General features: G+C 37.7%; 1 protein-coding gene and 1 long non-coding RNA gene across 5 annotated transcripts; both read left to right on the forward strand.

Annotated features, from left to right (window-relative positions):
- Nucleotides 1–585: 585 nt before the first annotated feature.
- si:ch211-167b20.8 (protein phosphatase 1 regulatory subunit 3A) lies at nucleotides 586–10,248 on the forward strand. 4 transcript variants are annotated; one of them, XM_023298720.3, is made up of 5 exons: nucleotides 586–1,723; nucleotides 5,147–5,193; nucleotides 5,894–5,976; nucleotides 6,334–6,360; nucleotides 8,491–8,629. In XM_023298720.3, exons 1-4 carry the CDS (start codon nucleotides 864–866, stop codon nucleotides 6,358–6,360), a joined length of 1,017 nt encoding a protein of 338 aa, XP_023154488.1. In that variant the 5' UTR covers nucleotides 586–863; the 3' UTR covers nucleotides 8,491–8,629. The 4 variants fall into 4 exon arrangements, with proteins under 4 accessions (XP_023154488.1, XP_023154487.1, XP_023154486.1 ...); XM_023298719.3 differs by having other exon boundaries at nucleotides 587–1,723; nucleotides 5,891–5,976; XM_023298718.3 differs by lacking the exon at nucleotides 6,334–6,360 and having other exon boundaries at nucleotides 587–1,723; nucleotides 8,491–10,248.
- Nucleotides 10,249–14,566: 4,318 nt separating this feature from the next.
- On the forward strand, nucleotides 14,567–20,639 carry LOC129349437 (uncharacterized). The gene is made up of 3 exons (XR_008602439.1): nucleotides 14,567–14,631; nucleotides 15,574–15,674; nucleotides 16,833–20,639. It is a non-coding gene; the product is annotated as an uncharacterized LOC129349437 (long non-coding RNA).
- The last annotated feature ends 6,222 nt before the right edge of the window (nucleotides 20,640–26,861 follow it).

The raw sequence follows: 26,861 nt of genomic DNA on the forward strand, positions 1-26,861 counted from the left end.
ATAACAATAAAATAATACACATAAAATAAGATTTTAAATTTTTTTAAAGGTTCCTCAGAAGGGTTCCTGGGAATCCTTGGTTTTGTTGGCTTTTCATGTGTATTTTTATAAGGTCACATCTTTCGTTCAAAACTAGCCAGGCGCAGTGTCCATAATTATTAATGCTGTTAGGTTTCATGTATCATGTATATGTACCATAGTCAGGTAAAATCGTATTTTGTGTAATTTGTGTAAGGTTTACATCCTTAATATGTAAAATGTTTTGGTAAATCCAAATCATAAATAAAACTGCATGGTCTTTACCCCAGTATTGAAACTTATTAGGTAATTTGTTACGCTAGTTATATTGTTTTACACTGGAAAGCACTTTAGAACAACGGTTGTTGATTTAATGTTCTATACAAATATCTTGACCTGACTTGACTTAACGCCGGCATTTAGCCGATCTGATAATAATCTTAAATCCTATTTCCAGTAGTGGGCGTATAGCCAGCCCGAACCAAACAGAACAAGGGGGAGTCGCAGGATTATACCACTTTAAACACAAATTTGGGGCATGGAAAACCCGGTTGGTCAGTGCTAAAATTAGAAGCTGCTGCTTCCACTACAGCAGTCAAACTGCGATGCATAAAGTCATGCAAACCCGGAGATACACTATCACAAGGGCAGTAAAGACAAGTTTCCCATGCGTGACATTTAACGCCAGACGCTGACTGAGGAGGCTCTGTGCGTAACGCTAGGACGGCGCTGGATCAACACTGGCCACTGCTGCGCAAACCTTGGCTGTTTGGTCGTGTTTTCTGGAGACGCCATATGTACTCTTTTCAGCGTAAAGCTCCCCTGAGTGCTCACTTCTGCAAAACATGTCTTTTTTGACCATACCAAGTCAGGAGGGCCTTTTTACCACGATTAAAACAAGCAAGTCAGACGAGGAGGCAGAGAGCAGGTCACCCATGGACGCCGAGGACAATAATGATGATGACGATGAAGATGATGACACCGACGTTCGCCTCATCCCAAGATGCTCCCCGGTGCCCAGAAAGCGAGGTGCGTCCATCTACGATGAGACTGCTGAGTACATGCGGATCCATTTGGCGTTGTCCGCCGGAAAGAGGGTGTCATTCGCCGATACAACAGGTGGGGACCTGGTGGATATGAGGGAATTTGTAGCCTTCGATACGGACGAGGAAGAGGGGAGCGCAAGGTGGGAGGAAGAGGAGGCAAAGTACCGAAAACCAGAGCGAGAGCCGACCTACACTGTGCACCCAGAGTTTAACGCAGCCGCCGGCGGTGCCCTGCAGCAGGCTGTGCGCTCCAACAAAGTGGAGGTTGAGCAGGTGTCTCCAGTAGAGAATGAGCCACTTGCCTTCAGGGTGCTAATAAGAGTCTTGAACGTCTCCTTCCACAAATCAGTTTACATCAGAACCACCATGGACAACTGGGCTACTTACTTTGACCACCCAGCAGAGTATGTCCAGGGATCTAATGATGGGGACACTGATCAGTTCTCCCTCAAGCTGTCTTTTGCACCTCCTTATCTCACACATGGCTCCCGCATTGAGTTTGTTGTTCGGTATGAAACCTCAGATGGTGACTACTGGGCCAATAACTCCTCTATGAATTACGTGATAACTCTGCTCCTGTCCTATGAAGAAGATCCGGCTCTGGCAAACGCCGATGTAAAACAAATCAGAAGTATCCTGAAACCTCCAAAAGCTTACAGGTACATCTCCTGTCGTACGTGTCAGACATCCACCAAAGGGATAAAGATTTTGCAGCCTGAGATTCCTTGCAGATTGATCAGCTCACTGTTGATCAAACTTCAGTATGCTTAAGGGCCTTGAAAGCTGTTCATCCTTATAATCAGCGGGGAAATTAGGATGCTCAAAAGCCTGATGATCCTGAATAATAAAACTGATCTACATATTTCAGTCTTCAAATCATAAAAAGGCAGGGATAGATAACAAAAACACAGGGCATGTGCATCAGCTACAGAGTTGTTCACTGAGAGGTTTTTCAGCTTCATTCAGTGCTTCTGCCTGGAGACTGTATAGTAAAATTCAGCATAGTAAATACTCCAGTCTAAAGCAGAACAGGATGTTAATAAACAAAGTCACACAATCTGTTGCATAATCAGTGTACAAGGACAGTGAGCAACTTAGTTGAGTTCATGATCTGTTTCTACTTCAGGTTTTGCTCTGGTGTCTGCAGTGCTATACAGAAAGAGTTTTTTAGAGCCTACACACCCCTCTCAGAATGCCATTCACCCAGTGGCGTTTGAGGCGATCAAAATAGGCAAAGGGCAGGTGTCGTTTTCAGCCCCGGCGTTTCTGTGCACTAAAATTTACCTCTGACCTTTTCTATCAGAGTCACGGGGGAGCCGAGCAATTTCAAAGGAGCCCGACTGAAGATTGGCTCGTCTCCCTTGTGTAATTAGAAGGCTGGCACACAGACCATTTTGCTTCCCTCTGTACTCCATTAAAGTCAACTAATCCCCTATTTTATTGCGGCATCAACATGAAAGTGTGTGCTGAATCTCACAATGCGCAGCGACGGAGACAGAGGACAGTAGCAAAGGTCCCCAGGCTTGTTAGGGCCTATAAAAGGAGTACACAGTGTATAAACCAGTGTGGTTGTCATGTAGGGTCTTTGCTGCTGCAGCTGTTTGGAAGCAGGGAGAGGCCAGATGGGCTGTTAGGGATGGATGAGTCACTGATTGAAAAGAAGAAGTTCGCAGAGCAGAAACTGCATCAGAACACCCACCATAACAGCAATTACAGGTTGATTAGGTCCTTTGAAGTTGGCTGATAATTGGATTTTTAACATATTAACAGGGCTGCCAGTGAGAGGAAAGGTTATTATGGGTTGGAACAAGTCTAGACACCAGATTGTATTTCTGTGCTGATGGTAATTACTCATAGTTCAGTTTCTGTTTTGAAGTAAGCCAATGCAGCCTGTTAGGTTTGAATCCAGGTAGCAGTAAATATTACACAGTAAAGCCCTGTAGCTCATAGTGAATATACTGAGACACAACCATGATGCTCTTTTATGTCAGTGTTGTCTGCCTTGATGACCTCAGTTTTGCTTTGATATTAGTCTTTTTCGCATCTATTCATCATTGTGGCCTCGGCCAAACAGGGCCACATCTCCAGATCCAGCTTGAGCCGAGCTTGCAGAATAAGTTTTATTAACTGCGGTTAAATCATTTGTTAAATTTATACTGCACAAGCCGTACAGCACTAACCCACCTGCCCATACAACCACACTGACCCTTGTCATTTCTGCTGTCAGGGTCAGTTCAAGGTTGGGAACATACGCGTGGCTGAATGTCTAAGGTCAGACGAACCTGGCATCTCAGTTGTAACATGTATAGCCAGTGATGAAGAGCGTAGCTGTGAGTGATTTTTCCAAAAATTTCAAAAGAATTAAATAACTTTTGCATTTATTGTGTAGGATGCCATGCTTGCCATTAAGCTTGAAAGCAACATAAAATAGTCACCTGAGTACGGAGCCAATCAAATGATGGTTTTGTGTCGCCAGACCTGTAAAGTGAAAAAATCTGAGCCAAATCTGCATCATATTTCATTTTCTAGAACTAGAATTAAAGTGCGTAACAAGTAGAAGCTGCTTACGTTGCCCTTGTCACATGCTGATCACACTTCTTGACCTTTACTTCATTTGGCATCCTCTGCTGGTCTCTTAGCAATGTTACGTCCCCCCTCTTTCAAAAGAGGTGCCTTCTTACAGTAAACATTTCTCCTTTATGATTGTGAGCGACTATCATTGGTGTCAGAAGAGCATAGGCTGTGCTACTGGGTATAAAATAGAAGAAATATATTCATTCTGTTTAGCTCCATTACTGGTTTAGTAATTACTGTCACCACAGTTCCATTTAATACATCAACTTTAGTATGACTTCTGTTGACATGTATTGTGCTTGCACTTACCCTGAGGCACTCAGTAATTTTTCCACCATCTATTTTAACAAAGGTTTTTGGCCTTTAAAGCTCTCTGCTCAGCTGGTGCAGGAGCTTAGAAACAGAAATGTATAAAATAGGCAATACGGTACAAAGAGATACCCAAGTATATTCAGTAAAAATAGCTAATTCAGCACGTTAGCACTGCGCTGTGTCAGCAATTGCTCAGTCTAATTATCCAAAGCAGGTGTTAATGATGGAGTTGATGACCGTCGTCTTCTGCTACTGTAAATTTGCATTCTCTACACATAAACCTGGTGAAAATGAAAATGATATGATTTCTTTATAGACATGCATAACTAATGCATCTGCTGAATGATTCAAAGTTTGCCTTTATAGCATGAGATGAGCATAGAATACAGAACTGCCTGAGTGAACCAGGATGTGGCTGTAAATCCATTATTTTGCTGTTCAGCCTCAGCTCACTTAAACAACATCTTTATTCAATCTTTAATAGGTTTTGCCTTGTGCATCTGCCCATGGTTCATTTACATCGGTATATAGACCCGTCTATACACTGTGTATTTTCATTGTGTGTCATTAGGTCTCAGATTGCATCATTATCACACTGTTGGTAGCTACGCATTATGCGTTGATCGATATGATTTTTTCAGGGGCCAATTAAAGATAGCTGCTATTTGGAAGAAATATGTATTTGCAGTTTTAACAAAAAGAACAATCTTGCGGTCAGAATTTAGAAAAACCTAAATACTAACACAAAAATATAGTAGAAATGTCTTATTTATGCTTTATGAAAGTTTTAATTAAAATTGCATTTTTCATCGAATTATTTTCAAGTATTTATATGCTGTTATTCACGAGTGTTCCCCAATCAGATAACAAACATGTGGGAAACATTTCACAAAACCACAGGGGCAGACTACAGATAGAGAGAGGTGGCTGCATCAGAGCCAAAGCATTTTTAAAGTAATTTATTTTCTCTGAAACTGGTAAAAAAAACCAAAAAACTAAGTGATGCCGATAATCAGATAAATGCTTAATATCACATCCAATGATGGGCCAGTAGAGGTTGATTTCTAATCGGCATGTAGTCTCTTTGGAGGTTTCAGCTGTTTTGTGTGTAGCAGTGTTTAATGTGATTTACTACTGAGTGATATTGCCATGCCTTTATATTATCTAATAACCCAAATGTCTCTCTTTTCTTTCAGCATGAACGACCATTTCGATTCAGAGGATGAGCTGGAAAAGGAAGAAGGTACAGAATCACCGCTTTTGTTTCAAAATCACTATTGTCATGTCTCTTCACTATGACAAAAAGAGGACATAAATAGCTCCATGTCCATAATGCAACTCAGTGGCAGCTTTCATTAATATCTTTATCATGTAAATAGAGACAAATCCAGTTTAAAGCCACAGCCTCTGAATAAAAGATGGATGTAGTCACCATGATGTCAACAGTTGGTTTGTAGGCTACTGTTTTCACGGATGGAGTTTGGCATTTGGCTGTTGTTATCTTGCTATTTTGAACCTGGACAGGCAAGAGGTGCAACTGACTGAAAGCTCAAACATAGCAACCTGTCAATCACAAGGTAGCTTTACCCAAAAGCTCTAAATCGGACCATATTTTACAAAACAAACCCTATGTTGTATTTTTGAAGACTTAAAATTAGCAACTGAGACCATAAACTCTTTAGTTAACTGTTTAGAGGCATTAAATTAAGTGAGAAGTAGGGCAGGATCATTTTCACATAGACATCGATACAATGAAACTTGTTTTTGCTGCTAGAGAAGTCTATCTATCTATCTATCTATCTATCTATCTATCTATCTATCTATCTATCTATCTATCTATCTATCTATCTATCTATCTATCTATCTATCTATCTATCTATCTATCTATCTATCTGTCTATCTATCTATCTATCACAACTTATTCATGTGTTTTACATCAGCAGAAGAAGCAGCGACCTCCAAGTCACAGCTAGTCCGTCCTACAGTCACCTGCCCAGTCATCGTGCAGCCAGAGATTGATGTAGAGGTAAGGGGTAAATTAAGAAGAATGATGAATAAAGAGAATACACTTTAATAGGATAAATTGTGGGCTATCTGAAAAGTTAATTGTTCTTATTTTTTATGTATAACTTTATCTTACAAAGGAAAAATAGGATTGGAATGTACTACCATGTTGGCTCTCTTGCCAGCAGAGGACACATTTACTAAATTACATGTAGGATTAGGTCTTGCCCTGCGTGCATTAGTCGACACATTTAACAGGTAAACAGGCTAAGTGCTTTATCCCTTTATACAAGTCATGTGTCTAACAAAGCATAACAGACATTTCTGTTCAACTTTTAAAGCTTCTCATCATTGGCTTGTTTGTTTATGTTGTTCACAGCTCATTGAAGCTTCAGCAACAACTTAGGTAACGTTTCGCTTCTCACTGCTGTAGCACGAGTCCTGTATGTTATTTTCTGTATCAGCTTCTCATTGGATTCATATCATGACGCATGCTGTTCCACTTTTGTGCCCGTCTAATTTCAAGTTTTTTTTTCATCTTTTTTAATTCAGAACACTAATATTTTTTCATGTGTATTCACTTCTGATATCTTGTATGTTTACATTATTTGAGACAGTATGGTGGAGTCCACTGCTGTTATGCTTTTGTCAGTGTAATTATATACAAGTTTTTGTGTGGAAATGTCACTGAGTCTCATTTTAGATTGTGCAGTCTTTGAAAAAGTGCAGTTTAGCCACTGTGACCCCACTGCTGTCTTAAAGGAAAAGTTCAACATTTTGGGAAAAAACACGTTTTGTGTTAAATATGAAACTCAAACTTAGCATAAAGACTGTAAAACATTGCAAGACAGAGAGATGAATCTACCAACCAGATTTATTTCTTATTATTTGTTTAATCTACATGAAAACCTAAATATAAATAATAGGCTTACTTAGCAAGATATTTAATCATTCTTTTAAATGTACATGTTCCATGTTGTAATGAATTAGTTTTACTGCGAAAAACAATACCATGAAAAACCTATTAATGTCTTCTTTACAGTAAAATGGTCAGAGAAAGCTGTCCAGCTGCTTAAGACTGAAAATCAGATTGTGGGGAATTTGTATTTTAATAGAAGGAAAACCTTTATATTACATAACACTGACATAACTACCTCAGACAGACCAGAGTCAGTGAAAAACATGATGTCGTTCCACCTCCTAATGAATAACACAATAACTTGATCTGATATTAATATCTAACTCATACACAGGTGCATCTGTTAGGCATGTGTTCATCCAGCTCATCCTCATGTCTGTTACACTTCAGTATTCACATGCATGCATTTTCCTTTAGGTACAGCATTACCATTAATGATGAAATGTAATTATGTATTTTGATAATAATACAATATTTTGAGGATCTAATTCAGATGTTAAACATTCAGACTTTATAATTCCTGGCAAATTAATTTTCCAACTTTTATGTAATAATTTTTAAGTTAAATATGGACACTGCAATTGTCAGTATCTATTGTTTCCATCGTTCACTTGCCAAGCATTCAGCTGAGCACAAATGTGTGGTTTCCCTGAAGCTTTTTACATATATTGTGGAGGTAGGAAATCATTTCTTACTTGATTTGGATGTAAGATTTACTGAAAATCTCTCAAGTGAAACTGAAAACAGGGTTCTTAGGAAGTATTTGGTATACATTTGTAAGGCATATTTCCAGTGACAAGAACTGCAGCATACAAACATTCAAAAATGTCCAATCCACTCACTTTTATTTGGTAACATGAAGGAAACATAAAATATGATGTTAAAATCCAAACAGGGTCATTTGTATTTACTGTCTAACACCTACATGCTCTATCTTAGCCCTTCTGTTACTTGTGTTTTATGTGTCTTGCTGTTGCATTTGTTTTATCTGGATGCTGTTTTTTCTTATCAGTCTTTTGGTTTTACATTGTAATGATTTCACTGTGATATAACCTTGAATGTTTGTCACAGCAGCCTCAGAGCAGTCAGAGTTCTTTATACATTATTTGCTATTTTCTTTTTGAATTAAGTCAAGTGCAAATGATTTTTTGTTGTTGTTGATAAAATTAGGTGCAGTTCCTGCTGTTCAAAAGGAAAACAGCTATTCCCCAGTTGTGAATATGTATATTTGGTAAACGTAAGGATAAAATAAATAGGAAAATTTGCATTCATCTTTTATTCACTTGTTCCATATGGACTCCCTGTAAAGAAAAGCATCTTCAAACTATTTCTATCATTTTTTTACTCATGGTAGGGGGAAGTCAAGGCATTAGATCAAACATTTTTGCCATGAATGTTGAAAAAGTTTCCAGTCCATCTCATCATGCTGCTCATGTTTGATTGCATTGCCTCATAGTTACAATGTGAGCATGGGGTCCATTTCACAGAAAAGCATTAGTATGCAGTAAAATGCTTTTCTTCCCTCTGTGTGCAATGCTAATGTAGAATACAAATTTTTCCCCTTTGTCTTTATACTCTTCTAGCTGTCACTGTTGTCTCACTGTTTCACTCCAACAGATAGCACTTCACCCATCTGGTCCCTCTGTCCCACCCAACCAAGAGCTTCCATCTGCTGATGGCACATTGTCCGCTCACACTGTATTCCCAGGTGAACAATTCCCTTGTACGTCTTCCGAAACCACACTTCAAACTAATTCATCCTTTGTACTCTGTGCCAGTGAATCAGTTCAGCCAAATAAGTCACAGCCTTTACCAAGACACCACTGTGAATTAGGCAACCAAACGTCAGAGCAGCCCATAGACTGTAGTCCCTCTGCACTGCTGCCGTCCCGACAACACGAGTCCAAACCGAGATCAGACAACTCCAAGGCCGACAGGGAGGAAATCCCTCCTTCAGAGGCCTCTTGCATGTGTGTTCCTACAGCAGAAACGAATCTGTGGTCGACAACAGGAGAGGATGGATCGACCAAAAAGGCAGACAGTCGTCCTTGCCTCGAATCACTTGCCGAGTGTGTCTCTTCTCCCAGTGTGACTCAGGGCTTTGAGCGAGACATTGCAGTGGGACTGAGTGAACTTGTTGAAGGTTTATCAGAAAGTTCCAGCAGGTCTGCAGCTCATCACGAAGACAGTATGTCTGCACTTTTGTCTACCGTGGCAGAGACTCGGGCATATCTGGGAGCAGAGGGTGAAGTTCCACCATCACCTCAACTCACCTCAGTGAATACAGGCGTTACTGAGGTGAACCAAAGCGAAGCTCTTCAGTCTGTCTCAGCCGAGGAAGAGAAGGAAGATGCTCCCTACATTTCCCCAGACACATTATTAGAGAGTGCACCAGGCATGTTGTCAGAGGTTTCTGCTCCCCAGTCTGCACATGACGTAAACAGAAGTCTGATGCCATCCATCGTCTTTCTGAGTGGACTTGTCTCCCTCTCCATAGTGTTGCAGGAACCCAGCACCCTCTTCTTCATTGGACTGCTCTTGGTTTTGCACCGTTTGTGAGGTTTGTTCTGATCTTTTCTCAAGTGAAGTGCCTTTTCATGATTCCAAAATAAGCCATCAAGTTAAACAACACACGATTCTCCTGTTGAAGTTGTTGAAGTTGTGGTTATTTTTATGCAAAGTCTAATGCAAGTAGAAAATAAGTGTTACGTAAGAGAATAGAAATCACTTTATTTCTCTAAATCACTCAAATATCAAAGCATAGTTACTATCAGAGAAGTTTTCTAAGTGGTCTATGATTACCTTTTTCTTGTCATGTTGAGAAAGTGTATGTGGTGTTATATTTGGATTTATTCAATCAGTACTACAATGCACTTTTTCGCTTGCTGTTGTCAATGTAGCTAAGGCTGTTGTCGCAGCACACTGCCATGAGTGTCACTTGTGTATTCCATGTTATCTTTAAAGGAGGACAAAAACATTACCATAAATAACTTAAGAGACTTGTTATACAAATGGAATTTTGTTTACAAAATGCAAAACGTGGTTACGTGAAGATGTTTGCCTTAATATTTAGTTAACAAAGGATTATAATGAATGCTGCTTGAAGGACAAAACAAGTGGGAAACTGTCCAGTGGGGCATGCAAAAGTGATATTAAATATCAAAGAACGCCAGTCACCTCACTACTGCACCTTTCCCCCGATAGGTCTTCCTGTTGATTCTTGCTGGTAAACCAATATTGTTGTTGCTGCACAACATAAAACTTTATAACACTATTTTGACGACCTCACAGACAGACTGAAGCACTGAATTACATGTTTGAAGTGGTGACAGTTTTTGCAGTGTATTGCCATTAAACGTGGTCTCATACCCTGTATCAACTTGTGTCCTTGTGAATTTCATTTTATATTCATCCAGTCGTGTACGTAAAGGTTGTGTGCACCGTTTTGCCTCAGCAGTGTGGAGCAGAGCATTATGGAAGCACTGACACACCTTTAAAATAACAGCAGAGGCTTCACCACTGGAGCATGTTCAGGGTGCTTGAAGTGAAAAGACACAGACAGCAACATGAGTTGCAGATAGAAGGCAAAGGTCACACATTGCACTGAAGTCATGGTGTCTTATCGTACACACTGGCAATTGTAAGCTGAGATCAGTGTTTGAAAGCTGGAAATTCTCAGAAAACTTCCTCGGATGCTATTTCTTATTATAGTTATGACAGGCTGATATTTTAAAGACGTCAACTTCTTTTTTTGACCATGCAAATCTGCAAGTTATGCAAACTACTTCAGTTTTTTCCTGTTTGTCAATCCGTTCTTTATCAAACTAACTGTACAATCTTAAGACCCATATTTATTTCTGTCAGATGGTAATATGTAACCATATGTTAGGTATCCTGTGGATTATATGTGGATTAATGTATTTGGCCTTAAAACAACATAATTAATGAGAGCACATTGACATTCCATAGACTATTGCAAGGAAAACTGTAGGAGTGATTCATTTGTGTGATGGTCACATAGCTTCAGTGTGGAAAGTATTACAAAATTTAAGCAGACTTAAAACTGATGCAAAGAGGATAATCAGTCTGAATTTTATAACAGACACCCACTTTGAAATAATCAGTGCCTTTTTAAACCACTGAAAACCATGTAGAACAGCGATTACAAAAGTGCTTTGATGAGTGTTGTGACATAGTTACCAAACAGCAGTTAACGGGCGTGTGTTCTTCCTTCCTTGCCCATTGTGGCATCGCTCTAAGGAGCAGCTGACTTATTCAATCAGTTATTTCGTCACAGGTATTAGCTGAAACAGGAGTACCAGCTTTAACTTAAATAACATCTTTGACAGTAAAATCCTCCAAGATGAAACAGACTCTGTTTTCTGTAACACACCTCTTTTGTCATTGTACTAAAAAAGAATCTCCACCAGTGATCCATGGATGTTTGCTGGCCGTCACAGCTGTTAATCCACCCATATTTCACTGTTTAGTACACTTGTTTTGGTCAGACGGACATCTCCGTTTCACAGTTCCACAGATGTCTACAAATTTTATGATAACATTGATTAAAAAGGAATAAAAATGCACATCAGTCTTTACATAAATTTTAAATCTTCACATGCATTTCCTAATATCTAATCCTCTAAATGTAATGTCTGTGGTTGGTGAATGTGGTTGTTAGATTTTTTTAACTTGTGCGTGCCAGAGATGGTTCATTCATCCGTATATACAGTCTATGTTTAAGCTAGATTTTTTTTTGTATAATTCATTCAAAAATGCAAATGCCATCATCAAAGATTCATAACAACCCATCATAGATTGTATATAAAAGATGAACGTCCCCTGTGCCCTAAACCTACATTCTCTCTAACAGCCAGCAGGGGGCGACACCTCCGGTTGCAAAAATTTGTTGGATTGCCTATGAGAAAATGATTGTACTTTACACTTGATATATTACCTCAGTAAGCATCTTCTTAATGGGTTTATAGTCTCAATTGCCAATTTCAGGTCTTTACCAATACAGCATGAGTTATGGCCCCATTAAGAGGAAAACAGACAAAAAATAAAGTATGTTTAACCTGGGGCTACCCTGTGATTGAAGGATTACTAACATATAGGCATGCATAGTGTCCTCGAGTTTATAGTCAAACTCAAATTGTATTTATTTGTGTCTTAGAGAGTAAGTTAAAAATTCCATTTCTGTTGTTATGGTTAGAAAATGATTAAATTTATTTTTTTGTGCACAAAACCGTTTCGAGCTATTCAACTGGAGATAAATTCTCAACCGCTGAGTTAATCCACAGCATAGTCAGTGTGACTTTAAAGGACAGTGATCAGACAGCATGACCAGTACACAGACACTACTTTGACCAGTGACTTCAAACGACCACTTTAAAATGCAGCTTTATTTAAATGACACAGTGCCACAGATGACAAGAGAAAGGTGAGAACAGGCTGTTTGCATGCTGGGTGCTGCCATGTCAGGTAGGGCCGGAGTCAGGCATTAATTGTCCAGAACTGCACCATTTATTACCTCCTGAAATATCCGCCAACTTTTCCAAGTCATTAAGGAAGAGTGAGGAGACTGCAGTCCACCAACCAGCATCGACAACCTCAATAACTCTCTGTGTCATAAATGTGTGACTCACTAGCGACTTGTGATTTCTGGTCTATGGCCCCACCATCTGTCCATTATCATTTCCAATATAGTGCATAATTGGTTGTTTCATGACGTCCATTCTGCTGTAGAGATGCCGTGTGTTGGAACAAGTACTGAGTCCCCTATGCTGAAAAGACTGGATAGATTTTAATAAAATATTACATGCTACATTTAGATTCAACTGGGATAAGAAGCCCCACCCCAACATAGAAGGTTATCTATTAGTTTGAACAAAAAATAAAACCTTTTTCTTTAATATGTGAAAATTAGATCTTTTTTTAAATAAATCCCTCACCTAAGAAATTTACATGTTAGAGCAGCTGGATACAGAAAAGGCATGAAATAAGCAGGACAAGAATTACAAAAGTACACTAAGGCCAAAGAATAAAGATAAAACACGAATTTTTTTTTCGAGACAATATATGACATAGTGAATTTACATATGGATTCTTACTGATATGGCATGGTGAGTTTACATATGGGTATGTAAACTCCCCATGGGTATGGTTAAAAACATTATTTCGAGAAAAGACAACAAACACCATGTTACAGAGTACTGAACAGTGTTATATTCTTTCGATTGATCTTCAAGAGCTGTAAAGAGAGAACACAATTTTGCATTTTGTTGATGGGTTAAATAGGAGCAAACTTTGATTATTTGCTATTGGGAGAAGAAAACTGTGTTAAGAGATGCTGTGGCACTGGAAGAGCTATAACGAGAAGAAAAACAGTGTTCGATGATACGATACTGTTGCAAACTGGAGGAGCTGTAGCCAGAAAAAAAACTGTGATTAGGAAATGTTATTGACTTAGAGGGGCTACAGGATAAACAATGCTTTATTTTAAGCTGTATATATAACTAGCTGACTTAGGATTAAACTAATAACAGCATACTACATTCGCCATCTTGAATTCTTGGCTACTGTCAGCTAAACATTCCTTGTAATTTGTCATTAAGTCATGAATTTAAATATACATGATAATTACTTAAAGTTAGATCTTTTGTCCTCTGCCCCTCAGCTGTAAATTAACAGGCAATACTTTACAATTGAGTTGAAGACACAATTATATTAATTATTATATATTAATTTTACATTAATTAGTAGTAATAATAATAATAATAATAATAATAATAATAATAATAATAATAATAATAATAATAATAATAATAATAATAATAATAATTATTATTATTATTATTATTATTATTATTATTATTATTATTATTATTATTATTATTATTATTATTATGATATTCTAACATTTGTGTTTCAGGTAAAGTCAGAGCAACATCAACATTTGAAAATAAAGTTAATCTGTTGAATGACTTTCAACACGAAAACCTTGCTATAAAGGCTAACTAGCTGTCTGTATGTTAAACTAAAAATACTGTATTAGCTTGCTGTAGCACTAGCTAGCTACGCATCCCTGTCAGTTTAGCATTATTTTAATGCCATGAGTTTAATTAGCAAAAATGACAAACATTTGTTATAGTCCTCTCAACTATAAATTGTCAATAAACAAACTGTTTAAAAAGAAAAAAAAATACTGTATGTGTTTTCTAACATTCATGTTGAAGTTAAAGTCAGCGCATGATTGAAATTTGAAAATAAAGTTAATTTTATGTGTATGTAGCTGAGATGAATGATAAATATAAAGCACTGTAGGACTGCTAATGGTCCGTGTATTTATCTGGCAATTGGATATAGTGGTTATTTGATCTTCGTTTTAAAATACAAAAATTAAAATTGAAATACAAGTCGTTTTTCCTTTTCATGATCAAAAGGGATGTACGAAATTTTAAAAATGCTTTGATTTTCATTTTATATTTAGAATAATAAAAAAATAAAATCAGTAAGAGACAGAAACGAAAAAAGGTCAGTTTTTTTCATTTTCTGAGACCGGATGTGGTCATCAGCAAGTGTGGAGCCAAACGACAACAAAGATTCTCAGAGGGCGGAGCCAGAGAGCAGTGATTGGTCAGACCATAGATAATATAGAAGATAGCGCGCTATCGTATCTAGTCTATGTATATCTATGGTCGGCACGTCTGGTAGCATCTCTGGCTGCTGTTGACCTTATTTTTGGAGTAAAACACGGTAAGAATATAAATACTTCTAACCAGTAGCGTTGTCTTGTTGTACGGTAAGTCAGCGACTTGTGAAGAGTTGTGTTTTGTCGTGTTTGAGCAGTTGGTCCGGACGCGTTAGCTAGCTAAGCGGCTAAGTTAGCTAGCTAAGCGGCTAAGTTCGCTAGCTAAGCGGCTAAGTTCGCTAGCGGGCTAATTATCACAGGTGGCTAACTTACCGCTGAACACCTGTGTTAGTTGCTGCCGCAATTGTCTTGTCATTATTAGATTGAACTTCTCAACTTGTATTTCTCTGCTGTGTATTTTGTCCTTTAAAAAAGTTATTTTACTTTAAGGTTAACTGAAACCCATTGAGCTGCACTGAAGTTTAACATTCAGCTGGTTTGAATTAAACCGCGCTTAACTTAACATTGCGCAACATTACCTCTCTGAATCTCCATAATTTCATTAAATTCCTTCTCTCTTCCACTGCTCAAGTTCAATCCAGTATATAAAATGACATTAATAGTGAATAAACTAACAATCAGCCATTGTATTTTTTTATTACTGTATGTATTTGTAGTAAAACATGAGTTGAAACATCCTACTTTTGGATCTAGAACTGCACAAGCCGTTCATTTTCAGTCACCTGATGAGTTAAACTCCCCTTTTTATGTGAGGTTGAAGCAGAAAATCTGAGTTAACAAAGAAAGTTCTTTATAATTTGCGATACCTGCTATCTCTGAGGCTTTAGTTTTTGTTGAGCTGATTTACACGTAGAAACTTTGTTCAGGAAAATTTCTCAGTAGCTCAGAGGACAGGCTGCTTTTTACACAACCTTGTAAGAGAATGTCTGTCGATGGTTTCAGCAGAATTTAGAAACACAACACTTTCTAAACAGATATTTTGAGGCTGTGAGGTTGAATGTTTGAGAGTATATCAGTGTGTTTGTTTGTGGTCTTTCTGTTTCTAGGTGGAAGCTGAATTAGTGAGGATGACTCCTGCTACTGTCATCTCTAAGCTCCTCACACATCTTTACCTGCACATGAGGAAAATCACTCCTGTAGAATGCAGGTATGTTTGTCATTATTATAAAAAGGTGTTGCCTGGTGACCTGTCAGAAACCCATTATACAGAGTCAGCCAAAATAATGTTTACACACATCAGGAAAAGAAAAACTTGCATAAATATTTCAATACCAAATTTATTCAGACATCATGAGATTAATAAAAGTTATCTTTGGCCTCTACAATTACAAGAGGTGCTCAAAGTGGTGGCCACTGGCTTCCAGACATTTCTGTTGTGTTGTAGACGTCACTTGTTGATGCTCCATTCATGAGGGTAGCGCCATCTGTTGGGAAAACATTGTACAACAGGACACAGAGTTATCGTGATTTGATCAAACTTACAAAGAGGTATCTATATGTGTAGAAGTACTTATACAAATGAAATATCAAGATGATGGATGTTGTTCTCTTCAGCTGTCAGTGGTCAGAATGTTGTGGCTGATTGGTGGATTTGTCTGCCTTTACTCTGACATCCAGAGTTATACAAAAGTGTAGTATGTGTGCAGTGCAGAAGAGATTTACTTTATTGTATGCATTTTTTTTTTTTAAGGGAGAGCATTTTTTTTATCCACCTGAAGAAGACCTAATTTTTCCCTTCAAAGGATAGTTAATAATTACTACAGCTTCCATAGTGGTCCCATCAGAGAAAATCATATCCATATACAGATTTTTATTAATTCCAGGGCTGGTTCAGTAACGATTATAATAATAACTACATCAGATAATTCTTGGTCGCAGTTGGAATTTTGCAGCCTGAGAGATGGTTGAGAAGGTTTGCAGTTCTTGTTTTAGCAAAATATGTTATAATAGAAGATCTTTATTGTCATTGTACATGAAATTATCTGCAAACCAGCAAAGTGTATCAGTCTGAGGTATCTGAAAATAAATAAGTAAAGAAAAATACTTCTAAAGCCAATAATAAACAGAATATTTTGAGGGAATATTCTATAAAGGAAAGAAAAGCTCCATTCTCACTCCTCTCAGGATAAACTGTCATTAAAATTGACTTTAAATTTAGCTTCAACACAAGATAAAAACATTTACTTTCATTACTGATGTTCTCAAGTTTTAATAAAGTTCATGCTACTTTTATAAAATAATGAAAGTGAATAAATTGTATTTCTGTGATCTGTGTTTGATTTCTGTCTTTTCTCCTGTCATCCAGATGTTCAGAGGGAGATGATGCCACATCTGGTCCAGCTGATGGAAGGTCTTGAAGTTCTCTGACTGGCCTCGACTGAAGATGGTCGTCTCACTGGATTTAAGGTTCAGATGCTCAGTAACAAACTCCACCAATGTGCCAACAGGGAAGCTTTAGGTTTATTAAATGTTGCTATGAAGGTTTCGCTGTTTTTCTTTGTGAATGCAATGTGCTCCAACTGAAACTTGAATTAGAACTTAGAAGTAAATCCTTCCATCTGAAAGGGTTTAGTTGCATTAATAACCTCATAACATTCTAATTTTTATTCCAGTCTTGGTTGGAAATAGAATCTCTGTATTGATTCAGGTAAAAACTGAACTTCACAGCATGTTGGAGCAAAACAACCAGATGAAAACTGTGATGGTGTTGGATTGTCAGGCCGTAATGTTGCAGCTCAAAGCAGCTTTTCTATCTCAGTTCATTCTGACATTCAGCTATGAATCAACACAGCAGATGGTGATCCATGCTGTGGAAGTCTCACATCTCCTGATTTAATGGAGCTGCTTTGCACTTTTTACACTGTTTATTCACCAACACTTTATTTAATAAAAGTCCCATCTAGTTTTTATGAGGAATGTGATGTTTTAATTTCTCTGTGAATAACTGCAGTCTAATGCAACAGCTGGAGTTGTAACATCTGTCCTGATATTGATCATGAAGTATTGATCAGAATACTTATGGTCAGCAGTCATCCCTGAAGTTTTACAGTAAAATCTTTACTTGTGTTGTGAACTTTGGTAAGAAGCAGAAACGTTAGCGTTGCCATGGATACATGAGTGTTAAATTCAGTCCATGTTTCCATTTTGGGAAATTCAGTCCAGTTCCAGAATGTGGAGGAATTTAGTCTCACAATCACAGACAACAAATATTATCTGAAAGTCGGGTTATTGTTGTTTATCAGCACAATACAAAAAGATTAATGTTAGAAATATTCTAGTTAAGACTCTAGAATATCATGATTTATGTAAATTTACCTCAATAATATGAATGCTCAGGTTAAGATTGTACAGTGATATTTATTATGTAAGTTTAGCTGATTAAAGTTTATGACTCTGCACTAAAATATTATTTAAATTGACATCATTATTATAATATTTAGGGTCAGACCCTACAGTATTGAGATTAAGAAATCAAATATTCTATAAAATGTAAATACACTGAACTCATTTGGATATATTTAAGTGAGACTCTACAATATTATTTGACACAAATCTATCTAAATCAAAATTTTAATAATTTTCACACCAAACATTTACTGGACTGATTTAAATATTAAAATCACTCCTTTCTAATCCTCTGCTGTACGTTCAAACCTGAGGCCTTAAATAGAAACACACAAGTATCTGATTGAAGGAACTTCTGCAGAGTCCTGGTTCCAGAACATGATGATAGAATTATAGACAAACTTTAACAAAAGCTGCCTGAGAGTTTACAGGTTTTTATGTTGGATTTCTTCAGTAATTTAATGAGAGTTATCAGCAATAATCAAGTGTTCATTTGATGAACTTCATTTCCTCAAACATCCAGAATTGGAGCTCATATCTTTGGCAGCTGTAAAGTTTCTGCTCCTTCAAAGTTCACAACACAATGAATGAATTCCTAAAACACTCTCAATGCTGGAGAGCGTTTGTGATGCTGAAGCAGTGATCAGTTTTTCTGTTTCTTCTCTGGAGATGCACAATGAGGGACGTCTGCAGAGACTGAGAAAGAGTCTCACCACATCCTGACATGAGGAAAAAGACTTTATTGAAGACTGCAATGAGAAAAACTATCGGACAGCAGACGGCTGCATTCAAGGTGAGCTCTGAACATTTGATCTGGAACAGGAATTCAATAACGGCAGCATGAGCTTCATTTCAGTCTGTAGCTGCTGAATTCATGGATGAATCATCTGGCACTAGAGAGGAAGACCATCAAACATCCACGTCAGCTGATGGAGGTCCAAGAGTCTCACTGAACAACCAACCTACAGAGTAAAGACCTCGAATCTAATTGGACGGCCTCCTATTCAGCCACGTGTGAACAAATGCCTCTAAGTTGATTTGTTTTCTAAAATAAATCTAGTTTGAGTCCTAATCTATGCCTGAGTGTTTGCTTCTTTACACCGCTGTTAACAGTTTAGGCTGTTAGATTGTTCCAGATAAGACAAGTACAAGATTCTTCAGAGCCGTTCTACCACGAGCCTGACAGGAAGAACTCCAACAGCTACTGAATGTTCCTGTGGTTCCCTCAAGGCTACAGGAGGAGCCCTACGAGGACGAGCCGGTCCACCTGATGGCGGCCAATCGCTGCGGTTCAAAGCCAACACCGATTACGTGGACTTCTACTGGACCACACGGAGGCCTTCAAACCGGACCAACAAGTTCACGACTCCCCGACTCGTGGGTCTGAGGACGCTGCCGAGCCTCGGTCCAGCCGGCCTCCTGTCTGTGGGTGTTTGAGTGCTGAGAGGTTTGTGGATGCATGTGAACGTGTCTGTGTTGAAACAGCAGCTTTTGACTCACTAACGCTGGTAAAAACAAGGAGCTCCTTTATTTGTGACTTCCACTAAAAAACTGATGAAAATAAGTTTGCCAGGGTTCTGACTGATAACAGATTATTAAATAATGAAAATAATCGTTTAAATATTCCTTTAAACAATCCTTTTAGGTCTACATTTCCTTTACACTGACTTCTTGGTATATGTACAAGTATTTTGGGTGGAATATACCATTAAGCCCAATGTTCAAGGGTTCTTCTGGGAATATACCATTAAATCAACCTTTCAGGTAAATATTCCAGGATGTTGGGTAGAATATACCATCAGATCAACCTTTTAGGTCTACATTGGAAGATTTTAGAGTAGAATATTACTCCAAACCATCCTTTAGGTCTACATTTAAGGTGGAATACTCCTTTACACCAAGATTTTTTGGTCTACATTGAAGGATTTTAGGTGGAATATTCCTTTGAACGAACTTTTTAAGTTTATGTTAAAGGATGTTGGGTGGAATAGACCATCAGACCAACCTCCAAGGTCTACAGTAGTGAATTTTAGGTGGAATATACCATTAAACTCACCTTTTAGGTCTACATTGGAGGATTTTAGATGGAATTTTCTTCCAAACCATCTTTTAGTCTACATTTAAGGATGTTTAGGATGGTATATTCTTCCGAACCAACTTGTCAGGTCTACATTTCAGGTGGAATATTCCTCCATACTAACCTTTTTTGGTCTACATTGAAGGATTTTTTCTAAACCACCCTTTCGGGTCTATATTTGGGGTTTTAGGTGGAATATTCCTTTTAACCAGCCCCTCAGGTCTTTGAGGATTTTGGATGGAATACTCGGTTAAACCAACATTTTAGGTGCATGTCCAAGGATTTTTGGTGGAATGTTCCTTTAAGGTGGATGTTTGAGGACCTTGTAGGTGGAATACTTCCTGAAACCAACATTTTAGGTCAACATTCAAAGATTTAAGGTGGAATATTCCTTTAAACCAACCTAAATTTCATGTTTTGATCATTATCAAGTGAGAAACATCAATCCAGACTCCTCATAATGACGTTTGAGATTTATGCTGCTGTTATTTGTTTAGTCCAGACTAAATGACAGAAATCCACAACTGTAATTTTATTTCAGGACTCGGTTATTAAATGTCAAAACAATCCATGTGACTCTAAAAACTCAACAGCTGTACACACTCTAAGATTAAACTCTCCACAAGGATCCAAAATAAGTTGGACTTCTACATGAGAGCTTTAATTATTCTTCATCTACTTCCTGAAAAGTTTGGTCAATAAAAAAGACAAAAACTAACTAAAGACAGACTGTGATTTTTCTGCTCACATGTTGTGTAGTTGTAAACTTACTATTCAAATAAATAGCCGTCTAACCCCCTGGAAACCAGCGTTTGTCCTTTTGTTGTGTTGCTCCTCGGCGACCCTAGACAGCCGGGTCGTAATGTTTTTTGAGCAACACACCATACTATGACGTTTTTACAATGATGGTTCTACTATGAAACCAGTTTGACATGTTCAGGTGTTCTTTGTGTGAAAACTTAGAGATTTCAGGTATCAGAAGGTGGTTTTCAACTTTCTGCCTCAACTTTAAACTAAATTTCCTTCACTAACCCAGCCCTCTGGACTCCCAGTAAGCTGTGTTCCTATTGGCTGTCCAGGTGGCTGCTTGGTGTTATCAGGAACACCTGAGCAGCTCAGTGTCTTCCTGCTTTATTTAGCTGCAGACAAACATTTCCTCTGCTTCACTTCACCACTGACCTGGGTTTGGCTCCATTGCTTTAGTTTGTTCTTTAGGCGTTGGCTTGCAGCTTCCAGCAGTAAAATCGTCTTTAATGTGTTTCTTGGTGTGTTTTAGGGCTTTGTACTGGATAGTTGTCTTGGTAAATGTGGTTCTTTAGCTACAGTTAGCACATGGTGCTAACATGTGATTAGTGGATTTGGTGCAGCTGAGTTGTGTCTTTATCTTGGCTGTAGTGAGTCTTTAGAGGTTTTTGGTCAGACACATTCTGTATTCTTGTTTGTGAAGCAGCGTTGGTTGTCCAGAAGGTAAGAGTTCTTGTCCTGATTCTCTGTTCTCAGAGGTTCTCTGGTAGGCTGCAGGAGACTTTAGCGTTTGGGTTGTGTTAGTTTGGTTTTTGTATGGTTTCATTTGGACGACTATCTTGAGGCCCCTCCATGTGGTTTTTAGTGAGGTTTTCTGGAACAGTTCTACAAAGCAACCTGCAGCAGAAGAGACTTTGAGAGTTTTTAGGAAGTTCTGGAGACCAGACTTTAGAGCAGCAGAAACATTTGTCAGCAGTTTGAGCAGGAGAAGGTGATCTTCAGAGTTGAAATGAGACGGAAACCTTCTTGACCCGTGTGGTGAGGTCCTGTACCAAGAGTTTGAGCAGGTTGTGAAGAGTCTGTAGTTCTTTGGTCTGAAAGCACAAGAAGAGTCGACTCATTAAAGGAGAAAACAGGAGATATTGTTGGTTCTTCTGTCGCTCTGCAGTTTCCTTAGACTGAATACCAAGTTTATATTTTAAATGATTTCCCATATGAGCCCAAGAAGACTTCAATAAACTCCCTCCATCCCCTGGACACAACATATTTTATTACCATGTTAAATTTATTTATTTTTTTTATGTTTTTGAGTTTTAATCATAGTTTAGCATAGTTTTTTTTTCTCTTTGCTTGTTTAGTTTTGTCATCTGTGTAATAGGTGCTAAACAAATAAAGTTGAATTGATAAACTGAATAATTGACTAACTCATGATTGTGACAACAGAAGTATTTTCATTGTGATTTAAGGGTTTATTTCATTTTTAAGGTTTGGGTTAAAATCTTGACAGGAAAAGAAGATTAAAGAAATAAACTACATAACAAAAAGCAATTAAATCAAAGGAAAAAAATTTAATACAATAAAACTTTTAAAAAGTTATAGTTATAAGATAAGTTTAAGATATAGTTAAACATTAAAGACAATTAAATTAAACAGACAAAATATTGAATTAGATAATTCAACAAGATACATGTCATTATGAAATTAAACAAAATTTTTAAAATACAAATATTAGAAATTACAGATAAAATGTTTTCCATAATTAAACATTTAAAAAATACAATTAAACAAGAAGACTATTAAACATTTTTCAAAAAATGCAAAACATTTAATTAAATTATTAAACCTTTAAAAAGACAAAATATTTAATTAAAAAATTAAATGTTTAATTAGAAAATTGCACCTTTAAGACAATAAAACTTCAAATAGGAATTAAACAGAAAATACAATGAAGCATTTAAAAAGAAAATTAAACATTAAAAGGTGGTAAAACATTTAAAAACAAAAACCTTAAAGATTTAATCGAAACATTAAATATTGGGAAAGGAAAAAACACTCAAACAAGCCGATAAAACATTTGAAAAAACAATTAAACATTAAAAAGACAAAACATTTGGAAATCAAATCAGACATTAGAAAAGAATAAAAGGTGAGAAAAGAGCAAAACTAAACATTTAAGAAGAATCAAACTAAAGACAAAACATTTGAAAAGACACCAGTTAGACTTTATAAGTTCAAAGTAAACAGAAGAGACAATAAAACGATCAAAAAGAGCAAAAACAGATAAAGAGCTTAAAGCGTTTTCTAGTCTGAAATGAAAACAAGTTGTTTGTTCAAACATTTCCTCTTTCTATGTTTTTGGTTTGATTGTGGACAGATTCACTAAGAACTCGTTTCAGAAAACTGCTTTCCAGATAAAGTCTACTAGTAGTTGAAGGCATTGATCAAACTAATGTTACCTTCTGATCTCCACAAACTTTACTGTTCAGTGAAGAGAATCAAAGTTTAAGGATTTCTAAAAAACCCACAGGTGAAGGTCTGAGAAGAACTCAGATGGATGGTCTAAATGTGAAATCAAGACTCATGGTCACAAGTTTTAAGGCTTCTGTTAACCAGAAAGTTCAAACTAACAGAGAAGTACTGAGAAACTTTTAAGATTTCAGTCCTCAGACTGTCTGAAGGTTCAAACTAACAGAGAACTTCTCAGGAACTTAGAAGATATCAGTCCTTGGACTGTCTGAAAGTTCAATCTAACAGAGAACTACTGTGGGACTTAGAAAATTTCAGCCCTCAGACTGTCTGAAAGCTCAGGACCTGAGGACTCGGGAGGTCTGGAGGCTTTGGAAAGTCTTGGAACTGAGGGTTCAACCCTCCAGCACAAAGGCTGAAGTCCAACCTCCTGAGAAAAACGGTCGAGTCGAGACTCGAGTTAAAAAAAAACTCGAAAACGACAAAAAATAGATGATAAATGCGCAAAAAAAAGAAGAATTAGTATCTGAGCGAATAGCTCAGGGGATAAGAAGACGGACTACCAAGTGGAAGGTCGCAGGTTCAAGACCGGCCACCGGCAGTTTTCTTTCTTTGTCTTTGTCAGGATTTTGATAAAATCTAAGAAGGGTCTGGTCTTGAACCAGCGACCTGCAGCTCCATAGGCAAATCCTTAACTCACTGAGCTACAGATCAGATAAAAAGAAATAAATTCGTCGTCCCTTTGACATCGTAGTTGGTGAAGTGACCACATGGGTGGAGCCAAGGCGGAGTCTGGGTGGAGTCAGGGCGGAGAGTAGGCGGGGAGGTGGGTGGCGGCCTCCCCCCTCTACTCCCCCACCTCCCCACACCACCCACCACACCTTCCCCCGCCCGACGAGTTCTTCGAGTCTCCACAGGTTTTCCCGAGTTTCTGGAGTTTCCACCAGGTCGGAGGCAGAACAAGTTGTCATGAAGAGGTGTTGAAGTCGGCCAGGATGGACTGCGTTTTTACAGCGACTAGAAGGAAGACGACTAGAAGAGCAGGTCTTTAACCACCATCCATAAAATCCATGGAGTCAACTCCAGAGAAATGAAAGAAGGTCAACTTTTATCAACCTCCATCTAGATGTTCAACTTGATATCTTTACTTTGACATTTTCAGCACCACAAACCTTTAGTATCACACTTTATTATCATTTATTAGGACTTTCATGGAATCCACCAGCAGATTTAGTTTTTGTTGACAAACTTTATTCTTGTCGTCATGGGACTGCAGTATTTAAAACTGTTCCTTCTATTTGACCTCATGTTTATTAGTTTTAGTGGAGAAAGTTATTTTAGTTGTCGATTAGTCTCTTAAAAACCAAATAATAAATTGGATTAGTCAAGAGGTTTAAATTTCTTACTTAGTCATATTTTAAATATGACAAAAAATATAAAGTGTCCTAAGACAATTTGACCTGTATTTGGCGTTATAGAAATAAAATTGTATGTATCTTGTAATGTTAGAGTAATTCAGCCATATATGTTGGAAAACACATTTTCTTTGTCCATTAATCTGTTGATTGTTTTCTCCAGTAATTCATTTCTTGTTTTGGTTTATAAAATGTCAAACCCAAATATATTCAGTTTCCTGTCATAAAAACCAAAAAGATTTACATTCATGGTGCAGGAATCAGGCAGTTTTTACTTTTTATCTTAGTTTAGTCAGAAAGATAGTTGATAATGTGTGAATTGTTGCAGCTTGTGAGCCGTAGAAGGTTTTAATCTTTGGGGCCGACTGTCAAAAAACATTTAGAAACCAACATCAACAAAACACCCAAGAAAGATTTGAACATCATTAAAGGGAAATCCAACTTTTGCAGGACAATGTCTAATTAAAGGACATTTATTTCCAATGTAAATGTGTGATATTCATCCTCTGGACCTTTCTCTTCACATCATCTTCCACCTGGACTGGTTTGGTCGGGAGCATGTGCAACAAACATTTGAAAAACTGCACTTTAACATCAATGAATGACACTGAAGTTTAATCTCTACATAAATGAGAGTGAGTCTGGATGTGCTGCTCTGTCATTAACTCCTAAGTTTAGGGAAAGTTCAAACAAAAGAGTTCAGATAAGACTTGAGAATGAGCTTATTTTGAACAAACATCTCAGACTTTCTGAGCTTCAGCACCTACAGCAAGATATTTTAACAACAAGCAACTCAAGAGATCCAGAAGTTGGAGAGAGTTAGCTTTAGCTGAGCCGAAGAACATGTGGGACGCTAACCTAGCAAACATTTCAGACATTTCTCTGTGAATTCAGTGAAATAATTTCCTATTTAATGACAGAGCTACACATCTGAACTCAGTCTCATTAAAACAGACTCTAATTCAGTGTCATCCATCCATATTAAAGTGCAGTTACCCAAAATGTTTGTTGCATGAGCTCCAACAAAACCTGTCCAGGTAGAAGGCCACTCTGACAAACAGGAAGTGGAAGATTCCAAGCAGATTTATAGAAGGGGGAACCGGACTGTACTAAGTGTGGTTGAGTATAGAGGGGTGTTTTGTGGGTTTTTAAGGCTGATAATGATTATTAGTGAGACATTTGGAGTAGATATTCATTTGCAGTAAATGAAAGTATTTAAAATCTTAGAGTTAAACTTACAAGAACACAAACTCTAACAGGAAACTTTGTTGATACATTTTTGTTTTGTTTACAGATGTTAAGTTAAAGGAGTTTTATTCGTGACGTATAACCAATCAAATCACTCCAGAAGACAGAGCGACCACAGGTAGATAAAGGTTCAGAGCCAAAGTAGCACCATTTTTAAATTTATTTATTACCGTAAATCAGTAAAAAATAAACTACTGATAATCAGTAAATCAGTCAGCCCACAATTACTACAATTCTACAATGTATGTCTCTTTCCTTTGACTTGTTATTTGTACAATATACGATGTATATGATGCTGTTTTTTCATACCAAAGGCTATGCTACCATACCACTACTCTGTCTGTTCTGGCCCTGGGCCACTGCACTCCTCCTCTGTTGTTTTCTGGATTGTACTCAGCTGCATGCCTTCGTCCACCCGGCCTCCGTTGACTCGTCCCGCCTGCCGTCTCTGGAGCTGAAGCTGGATTGGAACAGACCAAAGTACAGTCCAATCACGATGCCAGCTGCCTCTCAAAAGGTTCCTTCCTCTGGCAGGTGGTTGCACTTCTTCTGAGGGGAAGCTGAGCTGGCCCGGCAGAACTTTGGAGATGTGTTCCAGTGGTTGGTGGATGTATAGGGAGATAGAGAGAGACCTTTGAATTGTTCAGAAAGGAAAACAGGAAACCCATTGGTAGTTTTAGTTTAGGGTGCTACTGCGGTGTGTTTTTGGGCTTGAAGAGGTGAACAGGAAGTTTTTTTTCGTATTGATTATCTTTTACTTTGTTCCTGGTTTGAATGCCCATCAATGTCAACATGAAGTTCACTTTTAGTTCTGTTTATTTATTTTTATTTTACAAACACCCATTTGCTTTTAACACCCTCACATGTTGTGTTGTTGTAAACTTCCTCTTTCAAATAAATACTCATCTAACCCTCTGGAAACCAGCGTTTAGACTGTTTTGGTGTTGCTCCTCACCTACTTCAGACAGCCAGGACAAAACAACGTTTTGTGGACCAAAGGCTATACTATGACGTTTTTAGCCCAAAGGCTATACTCTGA

This window comes from Amphiprion ocellaris, chromosome 8, assembly GCF_022539595.1.
Source record: "Amphiprion ocellaris isolate individual 3 ecotype Okinawa chromosome 8, ASM2253959v1, whole genome shotgun sequence".
NCBI lineage: Eukaryota > Metazoa > Chordata > Actinopteri > Pomacentridae > Amphiprion > Amphiprion ocellaris.

What these genes read in the sequence shown, in the direction of transcription:
- si:ch211-167b20.8 (XM_023298717.3), top strand. Translation starts at nt 864, where the DNA reads ATGTCTTTTTTGACCATACCAAGTCAGGAGGGCCTTTTTACCACGATT. An exon ending in TGAGCTGGAAAAGGAAGAAG is followed by an intron (nt 5,194 to 5,890) that starts GTACAGAATCAC and finishes GTTTTACATCAG; the next exon opens with CAGAAGAAGCAGCGACCTCC. An exon ending in AGCCAGAGATTGATGTAGAG is followed by an intron (nt 5,977 to 8,490) that starts GTAAGGGGTAAA and finishes TCACTCCAACAG; the next exon opens with ATAGCACTTCACCCATCTGG.